The 25,903-nt window shown below is 59.6% G+C and overlaps 1 protein-coding gene across 1 annotated transcript in view; it reads right to left on the reverse strand.

The window, feature by feature from the left end:
* The window catches only part of TAFA5 (TAFA chemokine like family member 5), a 251,649-nt gene that overhangs the window by 32,478 nt on the left and 193,268 nt on the right, over positions 1 to 25,903 (reverse strand). Inside the window, exon 3 of the mRNA XM_046646645.1 lies at positions 8,892 to 9,019. Within this exon, the coding sequence (XP_046502601.1) occupies positions 8,892 to 9,019 (128 nt within the window). The remainder of the gene's footprint in view (positions 1 to 8,891; positions 9,020 to 25,903) is intronic.

Below are 25,903 nucleotides of genomic sequence, written 5' to 3' on the forward strand. Positions count from 1 at the left end.
GACTCCCCTTGGGGATGGAAACTGGGGGGGCATGTGACCCTAGGCCGTGCATAGGCCCAATGCCATCAGCATCGGAAAGGCTGCGGGAATTTCTGGGTGTCCTCGGGCCTAGGAGGGGAGCCCCACAGCCCGGGCTGTGCTCTGTTGGTGGAAGTGAACTTCCGGCCTCCCGGGGGGGATTCAGATGGGGGCAAACACAGGGTGCACAGTAGGGCCCGCACACGTCAGCTACACCACATCCTCCCCTTGTCACTCACGTGGGTGGGGTCAGCTGCCAGGGGGAGGACTATACCTCAGCTCCCTCCATGAACATGGCCACCACTGTCCCCGCTTGGGGGCCTCCAAACTGCCCCACATGACACTGGGTGCTCCACCACGCTGGCCTCCCTGTGTCCTCAGTGAGCCCCGGCTCCCTCTGACCTCTGATGGCAGCTGCCGAGAGGTTCAGGGCTGGCTGAGTGCAGGCCGGGAAGCAGCCACGGGCATCCACGGGAGGAACAGGCCGGGAAGCCTGAATCCATCCTGGCACCCGCCTCTCCCCACCATCCCTGCACCACGCTGTCTGTCACCCTGTCCCCTCATGTACATTGCAGACCCAGGGGTCCCTCGGTTCCTGCTGAGGCCAGGGTGTCTCACCTGCAGCCCTGCTCAGGCAGAGTGATCTCAACTCCACTGCCCGAGCTGGCCTCACACAGGCAAAGCTCACTCTGTCACTCCCCAAGTCACTCCAGGGCCTCCAGTGTGCTCAGGATGGATTCCAGCATCTTCCATACAGCCCCCGGGCCCTGCCTCACTCACTCTGGTGACGCCCTGGATCCCGGAGCTTGTAAGAAGCCAGGGCCTCTCAGGAGCTGCCCCTAGGATAGGGCCCATGTGGACACGCTCTCCCGACTATCTCCCGGGCAATTCAGCTCAGCCGTCCCTCCCCGGGAAGCTGTGCCCGATGACCATGCGAGGCTCCAGGAGGCAGGGCTGGCGAGCTCCCCAACGGCAACTGCAGTGACCCGCAGGTAACAGGGGCTTAATTAGTATGCAGGGAAGGAATCCACGTGGAAGGAACGTTGGATCAGGCTCAAAGCTCTGGAAATTTCCACAGAGTATCCTAGGACGATTTTCCCTTTCTGTTTTCCTGGGAACTCATCAGGGTATTTTCACTCCCAGATTTCCTATGTATTTGGAATTTATCCACAACCTTTCTGGAAGCATCCTCTCCTTGCCCCCTCCCTTGGAGAAGACTCTCCGTGGAGATCCTGCAGCGGGCCTTGCTGAGGGGCCCCCCACGGCGGTCCACGGCTCTCTCCAACCTCACCTTCCTGGAACTGTCCTCATCCCAGACGCCCCTCATCTGCCTGGAGCCCCTGGTCCGAGCTTCCTGAGGATGAGGGCACAGAGCCAAGAGTGGGGGCACACCTGTGCGAGAGCATGTTGTCCCTCTGCCCTGAAGGTGTGGTTCCCACAGTCACGGAGTTCCCGCCCAGCCCTCTCCCTTCACCCCGATGGCCTGTCCCGCTGGCATGGGATTCCAGTGGACGGTCACACCCTGGGCGCCGGCGCTGCTGTTTTCTGGCTTTAGCGATGCGGCTGAGCTGTCAGAGGTACTCTGAGGTCTGAGTCTTTGTATGTGACCTATTTTTTTTCCCTCTGAGTTTTTAGAATTTTTTTTCATCTCCCACAGCCTGAAATTTCATGCTGATCCACCTGAGGATGGGCTTTCTTCCTTCATTTCCGGCCCCAGGTGAGCACTTTCACAGGGGAGTCCACGTCGCTGAGTTCTGAGAATTTTTTTAGGAAATATCCCTTTGATAATTTCTCCTTCACTTATCTCTATTTTTGGATCTTGTATTCTTCAGGCCTCTGGAATTGATCGTCTATTTTTCCCTTTCCTATTTCCTACTTTTGAAAAAATTCTACTCTCTGGCTTTCTGAGAGTTCCTTAACTTTATGCCCCAAACACCCTACTGGATTTTTAACAAATTCTGTTACACACACAGACGTAATTTCCAAAAGCGTTTTGTCTTCCTAATGCTCATTTAATTTCAGTTAGCTACTGCTGTGTAGCAAGCGGTGCCCATGAAGGTCTCTCTGTTCACAAACCTGGGACTCAGGGGCATAGGGTGACAGCTCGGCCTTGCTTCCTGGGACACCTGGGCCTGGCGCGATGACGTGGTCAGCGGGGACCAGGACAGCAGAGGGCTGGCCAGCACCTCTCCCTCCTCCGGGAGCCCACGGTTCTCCTGTGCTCTTCGGCACAGTGGCCTCGGGGCCATTAGACCTCCTACATGGGCCCAGGGGTCTGGCCAGTATTCCAGAGCTTCCTGGAAGTCCCCAAAGGTCCCCACTGCACCATTCTACTCATCAAGCAAGTGACGAGGGCCGGATGTGAGTGGAGGGGAGCTGGATGCCCCCTCCCAGGAGAAGGGGCAGAGCACGTGTGTCCACCTCAGCTGCCCACCTCCTCCGGGTCCTGGCACAGACTCTCACGTCCCCGTGTTGCGTGCTGGCTTCATTGTGCTTGTGTGTCTGTCGGCTGTTTGTGCTGCCTTCTCTTCTGCCCCTGCTGGTGCCCCCGTCCCTCCAAGGTCCCAGGTCCTTTTCCCTCCACTTGGTTCCTGCCTCCCTCCCTGGTGACCCCCCGCCTTCCACCCGTGTGGAGAGTGTGGCGGTCGAGAGCCGACGGGTAGATAGTGGGCTTCACAGAAGCCTCCGGACCGCAACGCACAGCAGCCAGGTTTCTGCTTCTGGCTTTCGCTAAGTTAGTGGGTAAGTCAGATAGGGTCCCCCCAAATTCTTGTCCATGATCCAGAACCTCGCAATGTGGCCTTATTTAGAAATTGGGGCTTTTAAGAGGTAATTAGCCAAGGATCTCAAGAAGAAATTATCTGTGATTTATCCCCAAATGCAATGACTGGCATCTTTATAAGAGGAGCAGAGGAAGGTTTGGCATGCACAGGGTAGATGGCCATGTGATGGCAGAGACTGGAGTGATGTGACCACAAGCCCGGGAGCCCCAGGAGCTGGGAGAGGCAGGAAGATCCCTCCCCTGGAGCCTCTGGAGGGAGCGCGGCCCTGCCCACACCTTGATTTCAGATTTCTGGCTCTGGAACTGTGAGAGAACGAATTTCTGTTGCTGAAGCCACCAGGTGTGTGGTCGCTTGTCACCGCAGCCACAGAAAACTCGTGCAGTCAGTTGTCCCAGAAAGAAGCCCCAGCGTCCCGACCGAGGCCTCCAGGAACTGAGGGTTCTCCCATCTCAGGACTTCAGTTTCCACTCAATCTCCTGGTTTTCAGGATGTTCCCTCCACCCCTGGTGTTGGCATTATGGGGTCCAGAGTCCATCGAGTGTGCTTCCCCTCTGGCATGAGCCTCCAGTGGGTACGGTCTCTTGTAGGGCAGAGGCTGCCCGGCCCAGCGGCAGGGTGGGGAGGATCTGGGATCTCCTGCAGCCTTCTCACCGGCCCCGCTGTTCCAGCCCAGCCCCACTCCACACACAGAGGTACCTGCCATCCCGACCCCTGGCATCGGGGATGGAGGGCAGAATCAGCTGCTCTCGGGATTCTGCTCTTCCATGTCTGCTAAGTGCACCCGCTTCCACCCTTCGGGATTGCGTGGCTGTCATCTCCTCTCCTGTTTATCGTGTGTGTGGATTTGTGTCATTTCCCCTTTCTGTGTCCCTGTCACTTTGCAAGAGTTTCCAGATGGCAGAAGTGGGCAACACATGTGTTCCATCATTTTTGACTATGATCTTGGTGCAAGCACTTGCTAAGTTTCCCATGGACTTCCCCTTTGAGAACAAGCACCAATGTGAGGGCCCGGTGTGTGGGGCTCGGTGTGTGGGGCCCCACATGCTCCTCCTTCTCCTGGTCCAGCCCTGGGCGACTGCCCGGCTTGGGGGAGTGCTCCCTGAACCCTGGCTGACTGTGGATGTCTGGAGCCATGCAGTGGGCATGTTTCTGGAGCAGAAAGCCCCAGCCACTCTTTCTCAAGGATCCTCAGTGGGGGCCACACCTGACACACGAGGCCCTTGGGTGATACATTTGGAATCCAAGAATGAAGAGCCGCCCTGGGTGAAGCTGGCTTTCTGCAAAAGGGCCGTCCCAGGATTGCCCCCCTCCTGAACCCTTGAGATCGCAGGAAGTTGAGGGGCAGGAGTTCCTGGCTCGAATGGGCACTAAGCCTGCATGGGTGGCCTGGACAAGACCAGCCGTCCATTCGGTCAGTGGGAATGTGCAGCCAGAAGGGGCAGGGGATCCTCCGTACCAGGCTGGCTCTTAAATTCTAGACCAGAGCTATAGTGGATGACACTCAGCATTTCAGGAGACGTTAACAAAGAGCACGCAAGAAGAATCAAGGACACGAAACCCACCAGGGGCCTTCCCGTCATGTGGCTCTGTCCGCAGGGAGCGCTAATCTCCAGAACCAGCTGGCAGGCTGCAGGCAGGGCTGCCTGGCCAAGTCAGCAGCTCGTTTATGGCCAGATGCAAGAAGCAAGAGGCGCTGACCAGCAGGTTGCTGGCTGGGCCGCTGGGTACCAAGCAGACCAGGGCGCCCCTTCCTCACGTCTAACAGAGACCCCAGGGGAGCCATCCACACCTCGCCTCGGTGCACTCCTGGGACGCCTGGGCCGAGGCAGAATTTGGACGTCAAGGCGCAAACGTGATCAGAGGCAGCTGCTGCTTGGGCGTCTTCCTGGCATCTCCCCACACTCGGGAAAGTGTGCTCTGGCAGAATGAGCTCCATGAGATCCAAGTTCCTGAACAGAACTGTACAGATACCCCACCAAGTGCTCCTCGCACCCCACAACGGGGTGTTTGCGCATACAGAATCCAAACGTGGTCCTTAATTGCAATTTGAAAAATGGATTTCAACCGGGCTGTTTTATTCTGATTTAGGAGATGGTACAGCAGCTCGCCATCGAGCATCTTGCAATATATAACATTAAAAACTGTGGCCAAGGGAGCACAGATCAGAACATTGTGGAACACCAGTAACACGTGTGGTCTGCGGCCCTGGCAGGCTAACATCTGCGGAGACAAGCAGCAGTCGGCAGGAGGACGCTCTGCTCGCTGCATGGGTCCTGACTCCCCACTTCCGACCCCCAGCCTTTTCCCTCTTCTTCCGTCTGCTCAGGAGCGTCGCGGCGAGGGGCAGAACCGGGCAGGGCTGAGGGACAGGAGGCTGCAGGGCTGACCATCAGCTTCCAGCCTGGCTCCAGGGAGCAGAACCCACGTGGGGGTGCCAAGGAGAGGACACTGCTCCTGGCTTTGGGGAGATCCTGTGATGTCCACTCGGGTCACCTTGCCCAGTGCAGACCAACATCCACAGAGCAGGACAGAGTGAGAAGGCAGCGGCTGGAAGACCACCACAGCTGCCAGGTCCTCCTCCGCATCCCCCTCAGGACAGTGGGTTCCCGGCCTTGCTCTGCTGCCTACAAACACGACCACACCTCACGTTGTGACAGTGGGCGTGCGTGGTCACCCCATGACACGGATGCACTCAAATATTCTCCTTCTCTCACTTCCTCCTCCTTCTAAATGCTGGTCATGATCCACGAGATTAATTTCACGATGGGCTAATGGGGTGATGACCCGCACTTTGAAAAGCAGTGATCTAGGAAATGCAAACATCAGCACATGGCTGGGGTCTGGATTCAGTTAATCAGCTCATCGGTGGATCCATGCATTCCTGCAGGCCCGGGGCGAGTGAGGAGTGGACCATAAGGCCCAGAGTCTGCCCTCCAGCAGCTGACAGCTTGTGGGAATGGCCGCAGCCCATGGGAGAAGGGGTGGGGCGTGACAAGGTGGGGTCGGGGTGTCTGCCACCTCCAGCTGTGGCTGTGGCTGCAGAGTGCCTGGGCTGAGAACAGGCAGCTGGGATGGAATTGGCAGTCATGGGGCCCACTGATCATCAGGTATCTTAAAGTCCACCTCACAGAAAACCAATTTACGGTAAGACGTGAAACCCCACAGCGCTAACTGACCATCCAGAAGAGAATCACGATACAATCCTGGAAGAGGGATTACAGGTTCCACTTATGTGGTGTTTGGGTCCAGAGCTCTGCTAACCTTGTAAGGAAGCTGTGAAAGCAGGTCACCCCAGGCCGGGGTTCTATTAGAACCAGAGGCCCATATACAGATGCTTGAGAAGATAACGGAGCCCACTGGGTCCCCTGGCATCATCACACAGCCACTCAATGGGGTCTGCCAAGGCCCATCTCCTGGTGGAAATAGGACACCATGGCCAGCGGGTAGGAGTGAGATGGCTGAGCCCCCTGCACATGCTCTGCCCTGAAGGGAGGGCCATGCCTCCACATGTGAGCACTGTCCCCTGCAGGGGAGCCGAGGACCCTGAGAGGGAGCCCGCCTCCCTGACGTGCCCGGGTGCTGCAGGCTTCCTTCCTGCGCCTGGACCGCGGGCTTCTCCTGCTGCCCCCAGCCCAGCAGACACGCTGCCTGCACACCTGCCACAGCAGCAGGCGCCCTCCGGGGCGGGTGGGTCAGAGAATCTGCCTTCTGAGCTGGAAGAGGCATGGGGCTCATGCAAACCCAGGGCCAGCTTCTGAGGTGGGCAGACCCCGCAGATTGAAACCTTCCCCAACAGCATCCTGATCACCAGGCCGTCGGTAGTCGCTCAACTTCTCTGGGCTATAATTTTCACGGCTACAAAGCATGATGACTGTGAGCCCCCAGGCCTGTGGGGCCGAACCAGAGCAGCGACTGACCCAGTCTCAGCACAGTTCTCTGAGTGAGACAAGGAACCGAAGAGAGCCCGCAGAGAGAGGGGGACTGAGCTTGCTCAAGGGGCTGTGGGCCGGGGTGCTCGGTGCCCCTGCTCCACGCAGCTGTCCTCACAGATCCTCCGAGGGGCCAGGGGCAGAGCACAGGGAGCTGGGAAGGGCTCGGGGCCTTGATGAGACGAGAAGCACCGTTCGCCTGTGAGAACACTGACAGGAGCTGCCACACGTGGGGCCTTGAGTGCCGCCTGACCCAGCCACACCCCGGGGCGCATGGCCACCTTGGCAGACTGGTACCTGGAGCTGCAGGGTGGTCCCTCTGTAGGGACAGAGGCCTCCCAGGCGCTCGGCCTATCATCGCCTGTCTGGACTGACTCCTAGGAGCGGAACCTTCCCCCAGCTTGAAAACAGGACGCATCTGCAAAGGGACACCTCAGTGGGCAGGCGGCCTGGGGCCTGCCCTCCAGGCCTCACCTCCTCTGGGTGCTCATTCGAAAGCCTCCTGCACACAGGGCTGCCTGGGTCCTGCTGGGCATCCACACCCTGACCCTTGGGTCCCAGGATCCAGGGATGGTGGCCTCAGCCACCCAGGGGTCTGCTTGTCCCCAGGTGTCCTTCTTTCCAGAATGGCACACAGATGTGACCTAGAAAGGTCAGCACCTCCTCTCAGACGCTCGTGGAGGCGGCAGCCACACCTCAGAAGCCCGCCCGGCCCCTTGGAGCAGCAAGGCAGGTGGCGGGTAAGGAGCTGGGAGATCCCAGCCCACTTCGCAGGTGTGAGGGCAGGACCACTGGCTGCTGTCTCGAATGTGGGTAAACAACCACAGCGAACTGCTCAGACAAGCACACAGCGCAGTGCCAGGACTGGGCTGCCCAGGATGGCTCCTCCCAGCCCAGCCATTGACGCTCTGCACTGACAGACAGCGAGCTCGGGGCGGGTACTCCCAGGCCAGGCCCAGGACTTAGAAGGAGAGGCTGCCGTCAAGGCTGAATTGCCCAAATTCCCACAGGCACAAGAGGCCTTCGAGAAATCCGATGGCGCAGCCTCCAGCCTGCTTCACGGCTTTACAGCCTCACCCTCGTCATTGCCCCGAGAGGCCACATGCTCAAAGCCCAAGTGCCTGCCACCTGGTGGGACCAAACCATCTCAGGCTCTCCTTGGAGCAGCGACATCAGATTGGCCTCCTGAAAAAAACGGCTGGAACAGCCCCTCTGAGCTCTCATGCGGAGGCTACTAAGGCAGGAGCAGGGGGACCACGGGTAGATTTCCCTCTGGTCTCAAGGGGCCACGGCCCCACCTCTCTGTGTAATTCCTGGAGGAGACTCACACGCCGGCAGGAGGTGGAGGCCACCTCAGGGCAGGCCTCAGCCTGTGGAGCAGCCGGCGTCCCCCTGGTGGACATACGAGCAGCAGGGCGGCGCCGGCTCCCTAGGTGGCACCATCGCAGCGAGTGCCCTGACGAACTGACCTTCAGTAAAGGGTCTCAGAGGTCGGCCCCAGAGCCCCTTCGCCCCTCTGCCTCTGGCCTGTGGGCAAGCAGCGTGGCACCAGGTCGGGCCCAGCTCCTAGAACCAGTGTCCACAGTGTGCCCCCTCAGTGGGATCTGGGAGGGACTGACGTGCCCAGGGGCTTTGAGGTCTCTGCTCTCAACAGCCACGTGGTGCCTGGGGAAGGAGGAGACCCCCACCACCTCCCACCCAGTCTTCCTCTCTAAAGGCCCCTTCGCCCCACGGGAGGTTTCTGAGGCTCCTCTGCAGAGCCTCTACCCTTCCTCTAGCCTGGAGTTGGGAGCACAGCCACCCCAGAAACAAGACGTTGTTCACCAAGGATCCTCCACGGCTGGATGTTAACTTACGGGCTGACAAGCCTTGAGGGCGGTTCTGTCCAGCCGCTCAGCCTGCAGGCAACCTCAGTGACCATCCGATTGGGCGGGGACAGCCCAGGGACCCACCATCAGAGGATTCGGTCCCAGAGGGTGGAGAGGAGGATGGGGAGGAGGCAAGGACTGGTGGCTTCTCCACAGGAGGAAGCCAGCGACTGGCTCCTGGCCATCCCCATCTTCGCTGCGGGTCCACCTCCCCTCGTGTGCTCTGGTATCCACCTGAGGCCCGCTCCCCTCCCGGTGCCCCCACAGGAAGGCAAAGAGATCCACATACGTACCGTGGTGGTCTTTATCCGCCCCCCGGGCTGCGTGCACGTCCAGCCTGACCGGTTGATCAACAAGTCACAGCCTTCCCCCTCCAGACAAGGAAGCATGTCACACCACTGCTTCGTTCTGATGATCCGTGCTGCGGAGAGAAGGGAGAGCCCGTCAGTCGCTGCTCTGCTCACCTGGGACCGGGGACGGTACCCGACGTGGCCTGATTCCCTGTGCTGGGTCTCGGCGCCGGACACCAGGGATGGGACGGCCCAGTGGGAAGCACCTGGTGCCAGTCAGGGCGGCCTGGCCGGTCGGCTCCTCCCCCTGGTCTCCTAGCTGACAGCTCACTGCCCAAGTCTGGCTCTGCTGCTGGCCACTCAGTAAGCAGTAACTGAGGGCACTGGGACCATCTCGAGGAGCAGCCACGGCCCCTTCCCGGAGGGGACAATTTACTTCTCTCTTTTGTCTGGACTCCACTTGACAGCCAGGAAAGGACAAGGGGAGGGGTGCTCCTGGTCAGGACACCCCCCACATGCTGTGGGGACGGCCTGGGTCAGTGCTGGGAGTGAGGGCCACAGAAAGGGGGAGGCTGAGGCTGCCATCAGGCTGACGCAATAGCAGACCTTACAGTGACCACAGCCCTCCCTGGGGGTGACCCTGGTTCCAGTGCCAGTGACGTCAGGACCCAAGACTAAGGATCTGGCGTCCTTGTCATCACCCGAGGGGAGGGAGGTGCAGGGACAGGAGCAGGGAGACCCCAGGGGAGCCCCTGAATAGCACGGTGACTCCAACCCAACTTCTTCCAGGCAGGAGAGCTGTGCTTCTCTCTTCCCGGGGAACCCACCCCCATCCTGCGGCTCAAGGTGGTGAGTGGCCTGGAGAGTCCTCTCTGATGGAAAAGCCTAGAAGCAAGGACTTCATAATAACATAGATACAGAATGCGTTCATGTAGGCATCGTGAAAGGAACCTCAGGACTACTGGCCATTTTTCGAATTAGGACGAGGTGTACATCCTTCTAACCACACGTATGACTGCGTTAGCCACACTTTCACAAAACCAAGACCTACAGCAGAGGAGGGCGTGCAGTTAGAAAGCTTGGGCATACAGGTGGGACGCCAGACCTGCCAGACCTTAGGTTAGCTCCAGGCGAAGTTATCGACACGCAGGCTCCCACACACCGGGGCCTACCCCCAACTCTGGCCGCCCAGGTGGTGATGAGAGGAAACCCAGGATCTCACAGGGAAAGGAGAGGTGAAGGCTGGGGTCCGGGTTATGGGAAAACAGACGCATCTTCACGCATTGGCCCTGCGCTCACAGAGCAAAACAAGGTGCCCGCGGGATGCAAGGACACCAACCGCACCCTCACGCTGCCCTGGAGCTGGAGGGCCGTGCGGATCCCCCGTTCCCAATTCTCGTCCATGCCAAGGTCTCAGCACCTGCTTGCTCTTCGGGTGGGGCTTGTCCTCCAGGTGGTCTGGAGTGGGTACTCCGTGCTATCCCTGCTGGAACTCCTCCTTCCCAGGAATGGAGGTTCTGGTCCCCTCGGGCCCCGAGAAGCAGAGAACTGGCGTCTAAGACGCAGCCTCACTGACCACCCTGGCAGGGCGGGGAGGGTCCCCTGTCCCCACACATGGCACAGGCTCAGAGGCCCCCCAGCTTCCCCAGCCGCTGTCTCCTGGGCTTTCTTTTCCATTTCATATGTTTTCCTTTATTTACAGAAATCAAAGGACCCAGTGTTCCTCACCTAGAACTGTTGCTGCCCAGGATCCTTATTTCACTGAGATTTCTCGCAGCAGGGGAAAGAGGACCAACCATGTAAACAATTGGTTTGCAGACACGTGTGTGCATGCTCATGTGTGTTCAGACGTGGCATTCACCGGATGGCGCAGGGGGCTCCATGGGTGTGCACCTGGGCAGCACACACAGCTCTGTGCTCAGAGGGGCCAGTGCTGGCTGATGCTGTGCTGTTCCCATATCTTGAAATTCTTAATAATTTCTAAAAGGGTCCCTGCATTTCCATGTTCCATGAGATCCCCCAATGATGCAGCCAGCCCCGCAGGTAGTGACTGTCTCTGCAAGAGTGGTGGGTAAAGGGCCATAGGGGACCTGGGAGAGAGCCCACCCCAGCGAGGGTGTGGGCCTTGGGACCATTCCACAGCAGGTGGATTTGGGAAGTCTTAACAAAGGGGTGGACCTGGGAGGCAGTTTGGAAAACAGACTAAGAATGGCATCCAGGGGACTGGCTTATCGTTGCCAATTCTGACAAACCATTATGAGCCACCTGAAGAACTGGAGGGAGCACAGCCCAGAAGAGTTCTGGGATTGATTAGTTATGCTTGCCATGGGCACAGCAGCGGGCCCTGTGTGCAGTGTGCTGCCACCCCGGGCTCGACCCAGGCATCTTTCTATCCACAGCCAGTGAGGTGGGTTGTTCAAGAGCCTGAGACCAACTCCTTTCGAGGCCATGCTGCGGACAGAATCACGTGCCTTCAAAGTCATATGATGAAGCCCTAACCCTCAATGTGACTATGTGGAGACTTTACAGAAGTAAATAAGGTTAAATGAGGTCACGGGGGTGGGGTCCTCATCTGACAGGATTAGTGTCCTCATAAGAGAGCGCTCTCTCTCTCTCTTTCCACCATGCCAGGACACAGTGGGCAGCCAGCTGTCTGTCAGCCGGGATGAGATCCCTCCCTGGAAACCGGATCACCCGGCACCTTCATGTCCAACTTCCAGCTTCTAAAACTCTGCGAAAATAAACGTCTGTGTTTAAGCCTTGAAGATATGGTATTTTGTCACCGAAGCCACAGCTAAGACAGCCAGGGAGACCCCAGGACTTGGAGACGTCCCTCGTTCAACTGAAAAGTCAGTGTGGGAAAGGCTCCAGCCGGTCAGAGCGGCTCCCCATGCGGGACAGAGAGGCGCCTATTCTGCTCGCTGCCTCGCGTGGGGACACGGGACCCCTCGGCTGCCCTGAAAACGTCTCCATGATGAAGAGCCGCGGCGGGCGCTGGCTCTGGGAGGAGCCCCCTCCGCACTTCCATCCAGCCCCCAGGACCGGCGGCGTGACGAGCCCGCTGCATTTACCAGCATGCCTCCCTGGGGCCTCTTTCCCTCGTCTGCTCATTATTCCTGCAGAAGTCCCCACAGCCGCCCTACTGTCCCCGATGCATCATTTTGGTGACAGTAAAAGATGGCACAAAACCTCGTTGGGCACCAATGAGTACAAACCTTAACCCGTGAGGAAGCTACAGGATTGAAATGCACGCCCCTGATGCCTGGGAATCCTATGAGCAATGCCTGAGCAAAGAGCCCGAAGGACAGGCGAGGGGTTTCCCTGCGATCAGGCAGGAGGGAAATGACGTTTCAAGATCTGGGAGGCCCTGCAGCACCTGCCGGGCTGCACAGAGGGGCCGAGCCATCGGGAATAGGCAGCAGTGACAGGCAGTCAGGCTGCACGGGCAACGTCAGAGGTCGGGTCCCGATGCCCGCACCACACTGGCCAGTCTGCGGGATACACTGCAATGGGGCCAGGCTCCAGAGCGAGCACAGCTGGCTGAAAGGCCTGGGCCTGGATTCAAATCCTGAACTACAGGGTGCCAGCCGGGGCCTCAACCAAGCGGTGCTCATCCCACAGGCTTGGTTTTCCCAGGGAAGCATGGAACCCAGGAGGACCAAGGGGAAGGTGCGGGCGCAAGTGCCCAGCACGAGGCTCGGCTGGTGCATGCTCACAAACAGGCATCCTTCACTGTCAGGCGCTCACAGTCACTGGGACTACGGGCTGGGGACGGTGGACGGACGCCGGGGTAGACGAGCCAGCCCTCCACACATCCCCCTCTGTTCCACTCAGACCCAGTTCACCTTCCTGGAAGCACACATGGGGCTGTCGCTTCCTCCCCTCCATCTTCCTGCTCCTTCACACACTCAGCTCTGAGATCTGGGAGATGGGGCACGCGGCCCCTCTGCCACCAGGAGAGAGACCAATAAATGATGTGTCTACCTCACAGTGGGGTCGAGGGTCAGAAAGAGGGAGAAAGGCGTGAGGGGCGGGGTCCTGATGGCCTCAGGTTGGGGGGATGGTCCTGCCCATGCTGCAGCCACACGTGTACACATGTGTGCACATGCACAGGAATGTATAAGTCACACAAATGCACACTTGCAAATGACGCTCATACACCCACGTGTGCAAACAGCACCCACACGCACAGACAGGTACACATGTGCATTCACAAGTACACACACTGACAAGCAGACACACCAAGTCACCGGGCACTGCCCCTGTCCCCCACCCAGTGGTGGCCTGGGCGTGCCAGGTGCCAGCCCAGCCGAGGGCACCAGCGGGCAGCGTTGAGCACACAACGCCTCTTGTTTGCAGCCGGAACTCGGCTCACTCAGCCCGGGCCCGCTTCCTGCTGCAGGCGGTGGAGGCATGGTGCTGGGCCACCACGTCCCCAGGACAAAGGGGTCTTTCATGCCTCATGTCACAATGCCGACGTCCAGGCAGCTCTCGGCCTGCGGGGGCGTCCACTGAGGGCTGGCAGTGCCCAGGGAATGTGAGTGACGGTGGCTGACAGCTGGGCTCTGGGACAGTGGTCGCAGCCAGTACACAGGCCACAACCATGGGAGGCTCCTCGGTCCACGGTGGGTCAGGAACAGGGGGTCCCGCTCATGACTGCATCCCCAGTACCTGTCCCCGGATCTGGGAAAGAGCAGGTTTGTCCAGACCGGACCTCAGGGCCCCGAATGGACCAGCTCCACCAGTCCCGAGCCTCTGACAGGACACTGCAGCCCCTGGACTCCATCCATCCTGGCCTTGGGGTAGGCCCCACTCCCTCCACCTTGCACACGTCCTCAGAGATGCCACCAGGACCCAGCACACACCCCTCCACCCCAAGCCAGGGTCTTCATGGCACATAGGCACACTCATGTCCATACACATGTGCATACACACACCCACAGCGTGCACTTCTGTGACTTGCTGCCCACCGTGCATGTTCGTGCTGGTATAGACCTGCAGGGCTCCCCCTGCCCCTTCTCTCTGGCAGGGAGCATGGGGGTCTGGGGCTCAGGCTTCACTGCTCGAGACACCTCTGTGTGCACATGAGGCCCCTGCTGCCCAGAGGAAGCTCTGCTGCTGCCCAGACACTCGTGTAGGACAGAACTGAAGACGTTGAAGGCCACGAGGCCAGTGCATGCTGGGTGGGGCGGCCAGGGCTCCGGGTCTGGGGAGGGGAGCAGGAGCCGGGCCTGTGTGTGCCTGGGCGTAGGGAGAACATGCTGGGAAGGAGGCTTGGCCAGGCGCAGGTCCTGGACACGACGCAGACACTCCTGGTCAGTTGGCTGAAAGATCAATTTGCCAAAATCGTCGAGCAAACTGACTGGAGTAGAAGTCGGATCACAGCAGCCACGGGTGACAAGGGCTGGCAGAGGGGACGGGGGGGACACACCCAAGCAGTCAGGGCAGTGATCTGCATGAGGGACAGGGCAGCCCTCCACAAGGGGGCTGCATGATGCCAGACCACCAGGATGGTAGGCGGACCCGAGGGAGGGTCCTCAACAAGGGGCCCATGCTCGGGTCCCAGCAGACCGCCAGGGACATGTCCTCACCAGCGTCAGGAACATGCCTGGGGGACACGCACAGTGAACACCCCCCTCACCCCTCCACACCTGCCACTGTCTGCTGCTCAAGATCCTGCTGGACTCACCAAAACTCAAGGTCAGCGCACCAGCCCCTGGGAGCAGGGCTCAGTGCCATGCGGCAGCGGCTGCGACCTTGACAAACAGCCAGACACTCTCTTCCTGCCACTCCCCATCCCCAGCCTGACTCCCAGCAGTGGACAGCTAGGTGGGGTCCCCACCTATGTCAGGCTCAGCTTCGAAGGAGACTGGGCCTTCATCCGCTACACTGGGTTGGACGTTTCCATGACAAAAATTGCAACGTTCTCATCGCCAAACGTCTGAGAACATTTTATTATCTCAGTAAGGCGGGAAAGTCCTCATCCAGGGAGGAGAAAGGATGCACTCGCATGCCCCCAGCACAGTTTTCCACTGGACCACACTTGGGGACCATCTGGCTAGAGCCGCTCTCCCTGGGCACAGCCCCCTTGGGAGGCAGAGACCAGCGGGCTCCACTGGAAACGACCAGCGTGGAGGTGGCGTGTCCAGGCTTTGGGCCCTGTGGCTGTCCTGCCTCTGAGAGGTCCAGAGGTTGGATGCGTGTGGAGACTGGAGATCATGTGCCCTCGTCCTGGTGGTTTCATTACGTCAGCACAATGACGGCCACACGAGCTGTGTGGCTCCTTCCAGGGCCTTTTCTGGAGAATGTTAGGGGCCTGCCGCTGCCAGGGGTGGGGGGTGGGGGACAGTGAGTCAGCCTGGCCATCCCCTCCTGGGAGCGCTCAGAGTCCTAATTCTCCACACCTTGTTTTCTTGCCTACATGGACCCCCAGCACCATGTGAACGAGGCATTGCAGCAATTTCATGCGGCAGCAGCATGGGGGCTTCGGGCACAGTGGGTGACACACATGGGCAGGCTGACCCAGGACCATACTCACACCCGCACACGCACTGCTCGCCCCCTGCCCCGGATGCCCGTCCTGGAGCGGGTCATCAGCAAACAGTGTGGCAGTCAGCGTGCCAGGATTCTGCTGTCCCCGACTCCGCGGTGACTGCTCCTCCCATCTGAGGCAGCGCGGGGTCACGCTCATGCAACTCGCCGTGCGTGGGTGGGCGTCGGCAACCTCACGTCCGAGAATCAAATGTGGAAGGAAGTGGAAACAGAAGTTTAAATGCGGGAGGATGTTCGCTCTGCAGACCAGCAGGTCCATCTCCCTCCAGCGAGCCCTAAGCTGGAGCCGGTGTCTTCCCACACATCTGCCCTGCAAACTTAACACTGCCAATTTAAATGTTAGTGGTTTCTCGGGTCTGTTTGTGTTTAATTTGTAAGTGGGTTTCGGTTTATTCCAGTTTATAGCCTGGTGAGGGCTCCCGGCTTGGTGTTTGCGCAGATTCTGGCAACGCTATCATAAGAACAATTTAGGTCGATGGTGGGGGGCGCAGGGAAGCGGCTTGTCCTGAAAAGGAGTTTTCACATGATTTGAGTTTGAGCATTGCTGTCGCTAGGCCATGGCCAGCTGGTCAGTGGAACAGAGGGCAGAGCCGGTTTCAGGAGAGGGGCCTCCTCTCTCCCGAGTGGAGCATGCAGCCCCCGCTGGGCAAGCCCTGGCCATGCCTGGGGCCTGTAGGAGCCCAGCTGCGACCAGCCCGGGACCGTAGAAGGGAGCCCAGGAGGCGCCTGCCCCACGGCCAGCCGGGGGGGCTCCCGCACCCCCAGCCCAAGGCTTCAGGCTCTGTGACAGCCTCCTCCAGGGTCGTGCTGCTGTGGTTCCAGTGCGGAGACACAGGGATCTGGGCACAGGTGTGTGTCACCAGCACAGGGTGGGGGGCAGCCTCGGTTTATTTCCCACTGTCCCTTGGACCCCTCCAGTGGGGGCGACTGTCTCCCCTGCTGGATGTGGGAGAATCTAAAGATTCCACGGTCATCTCAGCCGCACAGGTGCAGAGGGTCCTAAGTCGCTGCAGCCCCCTGCAGTCATGAGATGCTCCTCCCAGGTCATCAAAGCATGGAACCTGATCCAGCACTGACTGATCCCTGCCCACAGCTGGGCCCATGTCTCCATGGGCCCAGTCGGCCACTTCTTTCTCCTTCACCTCAACCGGTGCCTGGGAGGTGCAGGGTCGGTACTGACATGAACAGGTGCTGGCTCAGAGGACGCCTCGCTGAGCCTGCAGACAGCTCACCCCAGATTCTCACTTTCTGGAGGCACGTTCCAGAGACCTCATGGCCCGGGAGCCTGGCTGCAAAGTCTTTTATGCCACCACCCAGCTCTCGAGCAGATCCAGCATCCTCAGGCACCAGCGGTCTTGATGGGTTCCCAACCCTTCCCTCATCGGGATTCCTGGTGCAGATCTCCCCCAAGAGACGCCCTGAAAATACTCTTCTCCCCTTGGATTCCTGATGGAGGGAGAGAGGTCTAGCACCGTCCTACCGGTCCCCGGCCATCACCTGGGGAGGCAGCTGCAGGTGTCTGGTGTTTATCATAAACCTCAGCATCACCCAGAAGGTCTGCCGAAGCTGCCTGTCACTCACACCCCTGCCAAGCCCAGGTGCCCTCGACCTACACGCTCGGCTTTGCACAGCTCCCTGGACGCCCTCACAAGCAGGCAGGGCCCTCTGCTCAAGATAACTTCTACAGAATGCACCCCACCCTCAGGTCCGGCCTCCTTGTGATGCATCTCTGCCTCCCTCCCCTTAGTGGGTAGGGTCCTAGGCCTCAGCTTCCTCTCTCCTAGCTCAGCTCCACAACTGAAACTGCTCCTGAGACTCTCTTCTCCCCGTCATCTCCACCACCATCACCGTCACCACCATCACTATCACCACCATCAGTATCGCCACCATCATCGTTGCCACCATCATCACCATCATCACCAACACAATCATCTCTACCATCATCACCGTCACCACCTATATCACCATCATCATCATTGCCACCATCATCACCATCATCACCATCACCATCATCACACCCAGTGCAATCCCTGCTCCACCCTCCCTTCCTGCCTGGGATATTTCGCAGGCAGGCAGGTGATGACAGTGGTGAGAAGGCTGATGGTTTGAAGGTGAAGGGATGTCAGACCCCAGACAAACGCTGCCTTGACTCCTGCAGCCGCCCCCGTGGGTCTCGCTCTCTTGGCTCCTCTCTCCACCTTTGGGTGAGCATCACCCTCCAGTGGGACCCCCACACCACCACCTCCACTCCCTGTGGCCCCCAGGATGCTTGGGCAAGGGGAAACTGCTGGCGCCAGAGGCTCTGCCCTCCCAAGCCTGACTTCCTGCCCCTCTCCAGACCTGCTCTTACAGCAGGAGTCTAACCTGGGTCCCTCCTGATGCCCCTGGGGACTCAGACCTTCTGGAATGATCTGCCCCCACCTAGCTCTCTTGCCCCACCCCCCAGGTCCCCTTCCTTCCACTTGGGCATAGCCTCTCCCTAGAAATCCTTTTGGTTCCCTCCCTCCACCTCTCCCCAATTCCCTCTTTCCCTCTCTGCCCGCTCCTTCCCTCCATCTCTCTCTCCCCGCGCCCCCTTCCTCCAGGAGCAGCCAGGCTCCTCCCTGCCATTGCCTGCTGTGGGGGTGGAGAGGTCTTTTGTCCAACAGCCCAGCCCCAGTGCCATGGGGGGACCACTCAGGGGTCTCCGATGGTTCCTGAGGGAAGGGGCACGACAGAGGGAGGGACGGAGGCACAGAAACAGGAAGGCAGCCAGCTCACCTGGGCTAGATGGTCACAGTGCTGCACAGGTGCTTACAAACATACAAACAGTCTGTCAGGTGTGGGCCCAGCTAGGCCAGCGTGGCCTCCAACCCCACTCCTGCACTCAGTGTCGGGGTGCAGGGTTGGGGGGCGGCCAGCTCCACCCGCCCAACGGCACTGGCCTATCAATCCCCCCAGGACTGGGCTGTGCACCCTGACTTGACTCCTCTCAGCCCTGCTGATCGAGGGTCCTGAGGAGGTGGGGTGAGAGTCTAGGTTGGCCCCAGTTCAGCCAGCTCAGCAGGGCCAGGGGAGCCTCCTGTGTCCAAGGTCCCATGTGCTGAGCTGCTGCCCATGTGTTTACACATGTGCACATGTGTATACATATGTGTGCGCACAGGTGTGGTGTTATGCACATGTGTGCACACGCATGTGTCATATTTCTGACAATGTGGGCACACAAGCACATGCATGGCATTGTGTGTGCACACATGTGTGTTGCGTGTACCTATGCAGATCTGTGTGTACACATGTTGTACCGCATGCACACACATGTTGCATTAGCATTGCAGGGACATGCAACTTGTGCACATGTGTGTGCCTGCATGTATATGTTGTGTACATGGTTTGTGTGTGTACAGACATGTGTGGCTGTGTGCTCACGCATGCATGTGTGTGTGTGCCCGTGTGTGATATCTGAAAGCTCTATTCTAGGAACTGAGAATATGTGACGGCGCGAACCCGAGCCAGCCAGACCCCCTCCCCCAGCCCAGAAGCAGGCGATGCTGCAGCCTCCTCTTTGGTTCCGGTACGAACAGGCTTCAGCACAATCCCTCTGAAAGAGGTGGGGGCTCGGACATGCACCCCCACCCGAACCCCCCACCCAACCCCGACCTCAGGAATCGGACAACTGGGATGACCTTGAAGAAACCCCGAGTCTGGCTGATGGCACATGTCCACGGGCAGCGACCGTGGCCACAACCGCGCTGCCGGCTCGAATCTGGACAGATGGACAGGGACAAGTGGTGCTAATCTGCCGGGGACTGTGGGGACTGCGCTGCTCACTCGATGCCGGGCCTTCACTGCTCATAAATCGCACGGTTCCCTTTGGAATAAACTGTTTCTTCATTTCCATTAACACATGAATCTGCTTACTTTACTCAACAGCTTGGAAAAATGAGTCATCCAGAACAAAACCAGTGGGACTTCAGGAGGAATCCCAGGCCACATCCTCAGATATAAGCATAAATGGACCTCGTCCATCTGAGGTGGGGAGGCGACTCTCTCCTGCAATGGCTGACCCAGAAGTTAAGCCCCCAAACTCTCCCGGATGCTGCTGGTGACAGAGGGGTTGGGTGACCCAGGGGTAAAGCAGCGGCTGACACTTAATATGCACATATACATACTAATTACACACACATGATTATACACACTCGTACACACACATGCATACTGACCCACAGGAGTCAAACGTAAGCAGGACACTCCAAGGGTTCCAGAATGATCTACCGCGTGAAGAGCAGACACATGCCCTGAGGACGTCATGGGGACACCACCACTGCAGCCAACATCCTGAGGACCCCAGGAGGGCCACGGCTCCCATCCTTCTGCTCCACTGGGTGGCACGTCCAGGCCCCTCGTGGCAGGGGTTCCCGCTCGAGCAGGAAGGCCCGTGGGATGGGAGTGTAGAGGATGCTTGGGTGGCGTCCCCTCTATGAGACCCCTCCCAGACCAGCCCTTCAGGGCAGCCTGGCCCTGTGGACACAGAGGAATCAGACGAGCCCCGCCCTGGAGGACGGGTGACCAGAATGCTGGGACAGATGTGCAGGGGCTTGGGGCACGGGGAGGCACTGCCTGGCTGTGGAGGGCCAGCATCTGTGCAGGGAGCCAGCACACCTGGGCCCCCCCTTGTGGGCCCCACATCTCCACCCACCCTACCCATGGGTTGGCTGTTCTGGGCTTTGGAAAATGCAAATAAAACCAGAACATCACTGGGAGGCTCCCACATTTTCGGGAGAAAGCCAAGTTGTTCACACACCCAAAAGCACCTCTGCCTCCAGAAAGTCCATTTGAGAGGTCAATGCGCAAATACACCAGGTGAGCATGCAGGGTGGGACGAACAGGGCCAGCTGGCCTTAGGTCGGCTCTGTGGGTACCCGCTGACTGTGGGGACGGCCCTGCTGGTCCTCACAGGGATCCACATGTCATTTATTATTTTCGTGACTATTGATTATTACTTATGAGGAATCAATTAGTCTTATTTTCACAACACAGACGGGACACAGAAGCTCAGAGAGGTTAGGAAATTCACCAAAGTCACGCAACAGGGAAATAACAATGCAGGGACTTGAGCTGTACTCAGCCTGACCAGAGCCCAGTGCTCTTTGTGATCCACACGGCCTGTGGGCAGGAATCTGGCGCAGCCCACTGGCCCCCAGAGGCAGCAAGAGGATGAGCAGACACCTCGCACGAGGGACTTGCCAGGAGAGAAGGCAAGGATGGCGTTCTGGAGCCCAACCCCGTGCCTGGGGTGAGGCACTGACCTTCTCTGTGCCTCAGTTTTCTCTGCTGACAGCGTCCCCAAGCATTGGAGTCCGGGCAGGGGCAGGACAGCCACAGTTGACCACCAGCACCAGGGCCACTGCGGCAGGACAGGGAGGTGACCCCTACAGGGGCAGATCCATCCCCCCCAACACGGCTAACAGGGCCCTTTGGTCACAGTCACCATGGCAACTTCTCAAATTCAAAAGCTCTAATAAGGACAATCCTCAGGAATTTCATTACAGAGGCCCCTGTCTGCACGGACTAGGGTACGGCCAGGGCATTGGCTACTGCAGGAAAGTGAGCAACTGCACCTGGCCCCTGCAGTAGGACAGACGCCTGGGGGACAGGTGACCCCAGGCCCCTCTCTGCTGTCCAAGAGCAGGTGGGGGGGTGAATGGGTGCCCTGGCTCTGTGATGGATGGGGGTGACTGGGGTCACGCAGGTGCTCTGCCTCCCAGCTCGGGGTGAGGATGCTGGGATGCACGTCTGTGAAGGAGGCTGTGGATGCACAAGGGGAGGACAGCAGAGCTTACTGGGGCCAGAGTCACAGTGGGGACTGTCAGGGGGCTGCCTGGCCCAGGCTCCATTGCAGGGCTCGGAGGCACGCCCAGCCCCAGCCACCGTGATGCAGGCCCAGCCCCAGCCACCGTGATGCAGGCACAGCCCCAGCCACAGTGATGCAGGCACAGCCACAGCCACAGTGATGCAGGCCCAGCCCCAGCCACAGTGATGCAGGCCCAGCCACAGTGATGCACACCCAGGCCCAGCCACAGTGATGCATGCTCAGGCGCAGCCACAATGATGCAAGCCCGGGCTCGGTCCTCTCCTTTCCTTGGGCGAGGGTTGGGGGGACCGTCCCACATGTCTCACTCCCCCATCCCAAAGATCTAAGGGCTCGCAGTGTGTGGGGGGTACCCTACGGTGTCCTTGCAGAGCAGAAATGCTCGCCGGGCCATCTGTGCCAGGTGCATCAGTGGGGAAGCTGTGGTCAGCAAGGGTGAGTGGCCATGGCTGAGCATATCCCAGAGCTGGGCCAGGATGGAGGCCAGGAGAAGGCACAGCCTGGAGAGCCGGGGTCAGGCCTCGAGAACAGATCAGGCCCTGCACTCCTCAGGCCCTTGTCTAGCCGTCGCCCCCGGGTCTCCTGCTGCACGGCTTCTTCCATCAGCGGCTCTGTGACGCCGTCCATGCGGCTCCATGTCCACCCATTTATACTTTTCCAAGGCTGCACCGTGCCCAGCCCAGGCCCCTGTGGACACGGCGCCATCCTGATGACAGGGCACTTGTACTGTTCCTGCTTTCCAGCTTAGTGCTGCGATAACCATGCCTTGTGCCTTCTTGTGAATTACTTTCTCAGGACAAATCCTGGGAGCAGAGTCAGGGGACCAAAGGCTCTGAGCATTTCCAAGTCCAGCACACGTCCCGCTGGGCTGCTCACAGGATGGATTAGACCCTGGAGCGGCATCTTTCTTGCAGGAGCGCCGGCTCTGAGTCACGTCCTGCACTCGGCCCTTGTGAATTAAGTAGGAGGGAGGGTCAGGGGGCAGCTTTCTGATGGCCTTGGGTCTGAATAAATATCTCTGCAAACATTTATTCTGACCTGAGGTGGAATTCAGTGAGTGTTAAGCACAGACAAGCGCCTGTGGTTCTGAGAACTGCACACAGACAGGACGGGCTCCCCCCTCCTCGGAGAACGTGCTCGCTCAGTCAGTCCTGCAATGCCCCAGGGTTGCGGAAGGAGGGGTGGCCCCGGCCAAGGTCACAGAGACTCCAGGAGGCATGAGGCCTGTGCTGCCCTCCCACCCCACCAGCACCTAGGGCACAGGCCTGAGCAGTGGTTTGTCCCAGGCCCTGTGCTCCCTGTCCCCACAGCAGGTGCCCTGGGAAGCATCCGAGGGACAGCTGGAGGACTGAGGTCCTGGGTCTCCCATCGTGCTGGGCTACAAGATGACATAGCAGCATCCCGTCCCCCAGGGGCCCCAGATGCCAGCTCTGGGCGGCTCCTGCCTGAGGCCACTGGGCCTGCGGTCAGCAGCCCAAGGACATGCAGGTGCTTCCATTCTGACCTGCCTGGGAACACACTTCTCCCACAGCCACCTGCAGACCCCCTCAAGTATTTCTAACGTATTTATGCACATAAAGTTTCTAGACGCTCATGAGTTCTACTTAATTTCCACTAATTACAAGGCTCCGCGTGTGTCTGGTCTGGAGTTGAGGGTGCCGCGTGCTGACATTCATCATGGTCTGTAGAATTAATTTCATTCCCTCAACCTTCCTCTGGTGTCAGGCTGTGACTGACTCCTCTTCTAAGAACCAGGTAAATAAAATCACCTCCAAGGGTCCTAAAATATGCTTTGGATCTTTGCCGCAGGCACGGCCTCTGCCAGCGCTGATGAGGGCTGACAACCAGGAGGGACGTCCCTGATTGCAGCGTCGCCCGTGAATCCCAACAGCCCCCAGCCGCCGACCTGATCCCAGAGTGTGCCCGGCGGCTGCGCTCCCAGATGTCCCAGCGGAGAGCTTGGCGCGGATCCTCGGGGCACCCGGAGAGTGCATGGGGGCACGGGCAAAAGGAGCACAGAGCCCCCAAGGAACCCGGAGACCCCTGACGCCAGGGTCAGCAGCTGCCCAGAGAGGAGCCGAGGCAGGGAGGGGACTCAGAGACAAGCTCGGGGCAAGAGCTACGCAGAGATGTCTCACGGCAGGTGCTGGCCGTGCACCCGCACCGGGTCCAGCTCCCGGCTCTGAGTCCACCTGTCAGCCACTGAACCTCAGCCCAGCCCTGGACAGGAGGGCACGAGGTCTGGCGTCCAGTCGACACTGCATGGGTTGAGTCAGAAAATGGAGAGGTGACTCAGGACTAACAGAGAGCATCCTGAGTGGGGACAGGACAAGAGCTAAAGCGGCCGCTTGGGGCCTCAGTCCCCCTCTGGACAGTGCTGGTCAGGGGGGTGCTTAAGTGCTGCGGCACCAGGAATGGACTGAAGGGGTCTGCATTGGCGCTGGAGGAAGGGAGCAGGCTGTCACCCTGGCACACTGAGGATCAGGTCAGCAGAAGGAAGGCTGGGAACCAAGAACCCTCCCCATCCCAGCCTTCTGGAATCTTCTCTGACCCTGCTTGGCTTCTGCTCCCCGCCCTGGGCGGGTGCTCTTGTAAATGCTTCCATTGCCCCCGCTGCTCCCAGGGTTATGGTGCCTGACACTCGGACACGTATGTGTGGGTCACGTCCCCGTCTGCCCTGGCTGGGTTTATGATCTCCCATCCTCCCCCAACCTCACTTGAGATGGTATGACGGTCATGCCATAAACGCCAACGAGAAGGGACACATAGCACGTGACCTACAGACCCCGTTCCATTCGGTCCTCAGGTGGCCAGAGCAGGAGGGATGTGCCCAGGCTGACAAACGTGGAAAGGGGCTCCGAGGGCAGCCCCAAGCCAGCAGGAGCCTCGGCAGCCAGGGTCCTGGGGTGGCCACGGTGCCCATCCTGGCTGGGGAGCCTGGCACTCGGGGACTTCTTGGGAGGGGGCTGCGTCCCCGGGAGGTGGGCGGCACCTGGCAGCTGGCTCTGTGCTCCTGAACTGCTCTGGGTGCCCCTGGCGCTCGAGCCCACAGAGCTCAGCGAGCTGGCTCAGAACGCAAACCATCTTTCTGATTCACAGCTTGGTCACTCACAGGCAAGCCCTGCTGGCACGCTTTCTGGAACCTTCTCAGAGAGTCTGACCCCCTCAGACCTGGCCCAGGAGGGACCCATGTTCCCCTTGATAGCAGGGTGGCCCAGCCCCAGATTAACCCCTTGGGGAAGCGAGTGGGATGGGAGTGGGCAGAGCTTGGCCCCCAGGACCCCTGAGCTGAGGTGGGCGCTTCGGCCTGTCAACTCTTGTCTCCTGGGCCAAGAAGGCCACAGTCACTCACTCAGGCTGAACTCACCCAATGGCACAGGGACTCACCCAGTTTGAGGCCACGGGCCTGTCCTCAGGAGCTCTGAATCAGTCACCCCAGAACGTGCTACACAACAGAAAGTGTTGCCTACAGGTTGACCACTAGGCAGTGGGGGCTCAGAGGAGGCCCTGGGCCAGTCAGGAGGGCTTCCTGGAAGAGGCGAGGTTTGAAGGATGAATTGGCCACAGGGAGAAGGAGGAGACTGCACTGAAGGCAGAGGCAGAGGGAGGGGTGCACAGGAAAATGCAGGGAGGGCCTGTGGTCACTGCTGTGGGACCAGGGTATTGCAGAGGACTGAGGGAGCCGCACTGCGTCAGGGAGCTACAGAGAGGCCCACGGAGTGGGGGCTGCCACTGGGGCAGGGACAGTGTGCTGAGTGAGCAGGGCCCTGGTGCAGCTGGGGGGCTGGCATGTGTCTGGTGAACCATGCTCCTCTGGGCCATGTGGGGAGGTGAGCAGGGGCCATGGGCTCAGAGTCCCTCAGCCACGCATGGCCCCAGGCCCCACTGCAGCTGCCCAGACCCTCAGGCAGCACTTTCTGGAACGTGGACCCCATTCACAGCGGGTTCCCTGTGGGGTTCCAGCACATTCAGTTGCACCTGGTCGTGGAGCCTGCCTGCCCAGGGCCATTCGCTGAACGGGGGGGGGGGGGGGGGGGGGGGGGGGGGTGGACAGCTGCCCCCACTGACCCCGGACGCCCGTTGGGTGTGCCCACATCTCACAAAGGAGCCTGGACAACAGAGATGAGCGTGGAGGCCGTCCTGCTCAGGGGGTGCCTGAGGAAAAGCTCCTAGTGGCGAGGGCTGCCCCTCTGACGGACGGCAGCTCAACAGGACAATCAACCAGGCAGAGTGATTCCCTGCCAGCACCCCCATGCCCTGTCCCACTGTCCTGGAGGGACTGGCTCCCAGGGGGATGGAGCACCCTGCTAGTGGTGGCGGGAAGCATCAGGCAGCTCCAGGACGCTTGAACCAGAAGGGAGAGAGGGAGGCTGGCAGGAGGCAGGCCGGGACGAGGCTGTGTGCCCTCACCACCCTGCAGACAGGTACTTTACGAGACAGAGCCGTGACCCTCCCTCAGATGGAAGCAACCCAGGCCTGTGGGGGAGTCTGGGTGATCAGGGGTGATGGGCCCGGCCTTGTGCTTCCAACGGACCTCCTGTGAGGCTCCCAGGTACCGGGACCACCCCTCGGGTGTGCAAGGGGGACCTGGGCTCCAAGATCAAGAGCCAGCGCA

The sequence above is a fragment of the Equus quagga genome, chromosome 19 (assembly GCF_021613505.1).
Source record: "Equus quagga isolate Etosha38 chromosome 19, UCLA_HA_Equagga_1.0, whole genome shotgun sequence".
Lineage (NCBI taxonomy): Eukaryota > Metazoa > Chordata > Mammalia > Perissodactyla > Equidae > Equus > Equus quagga.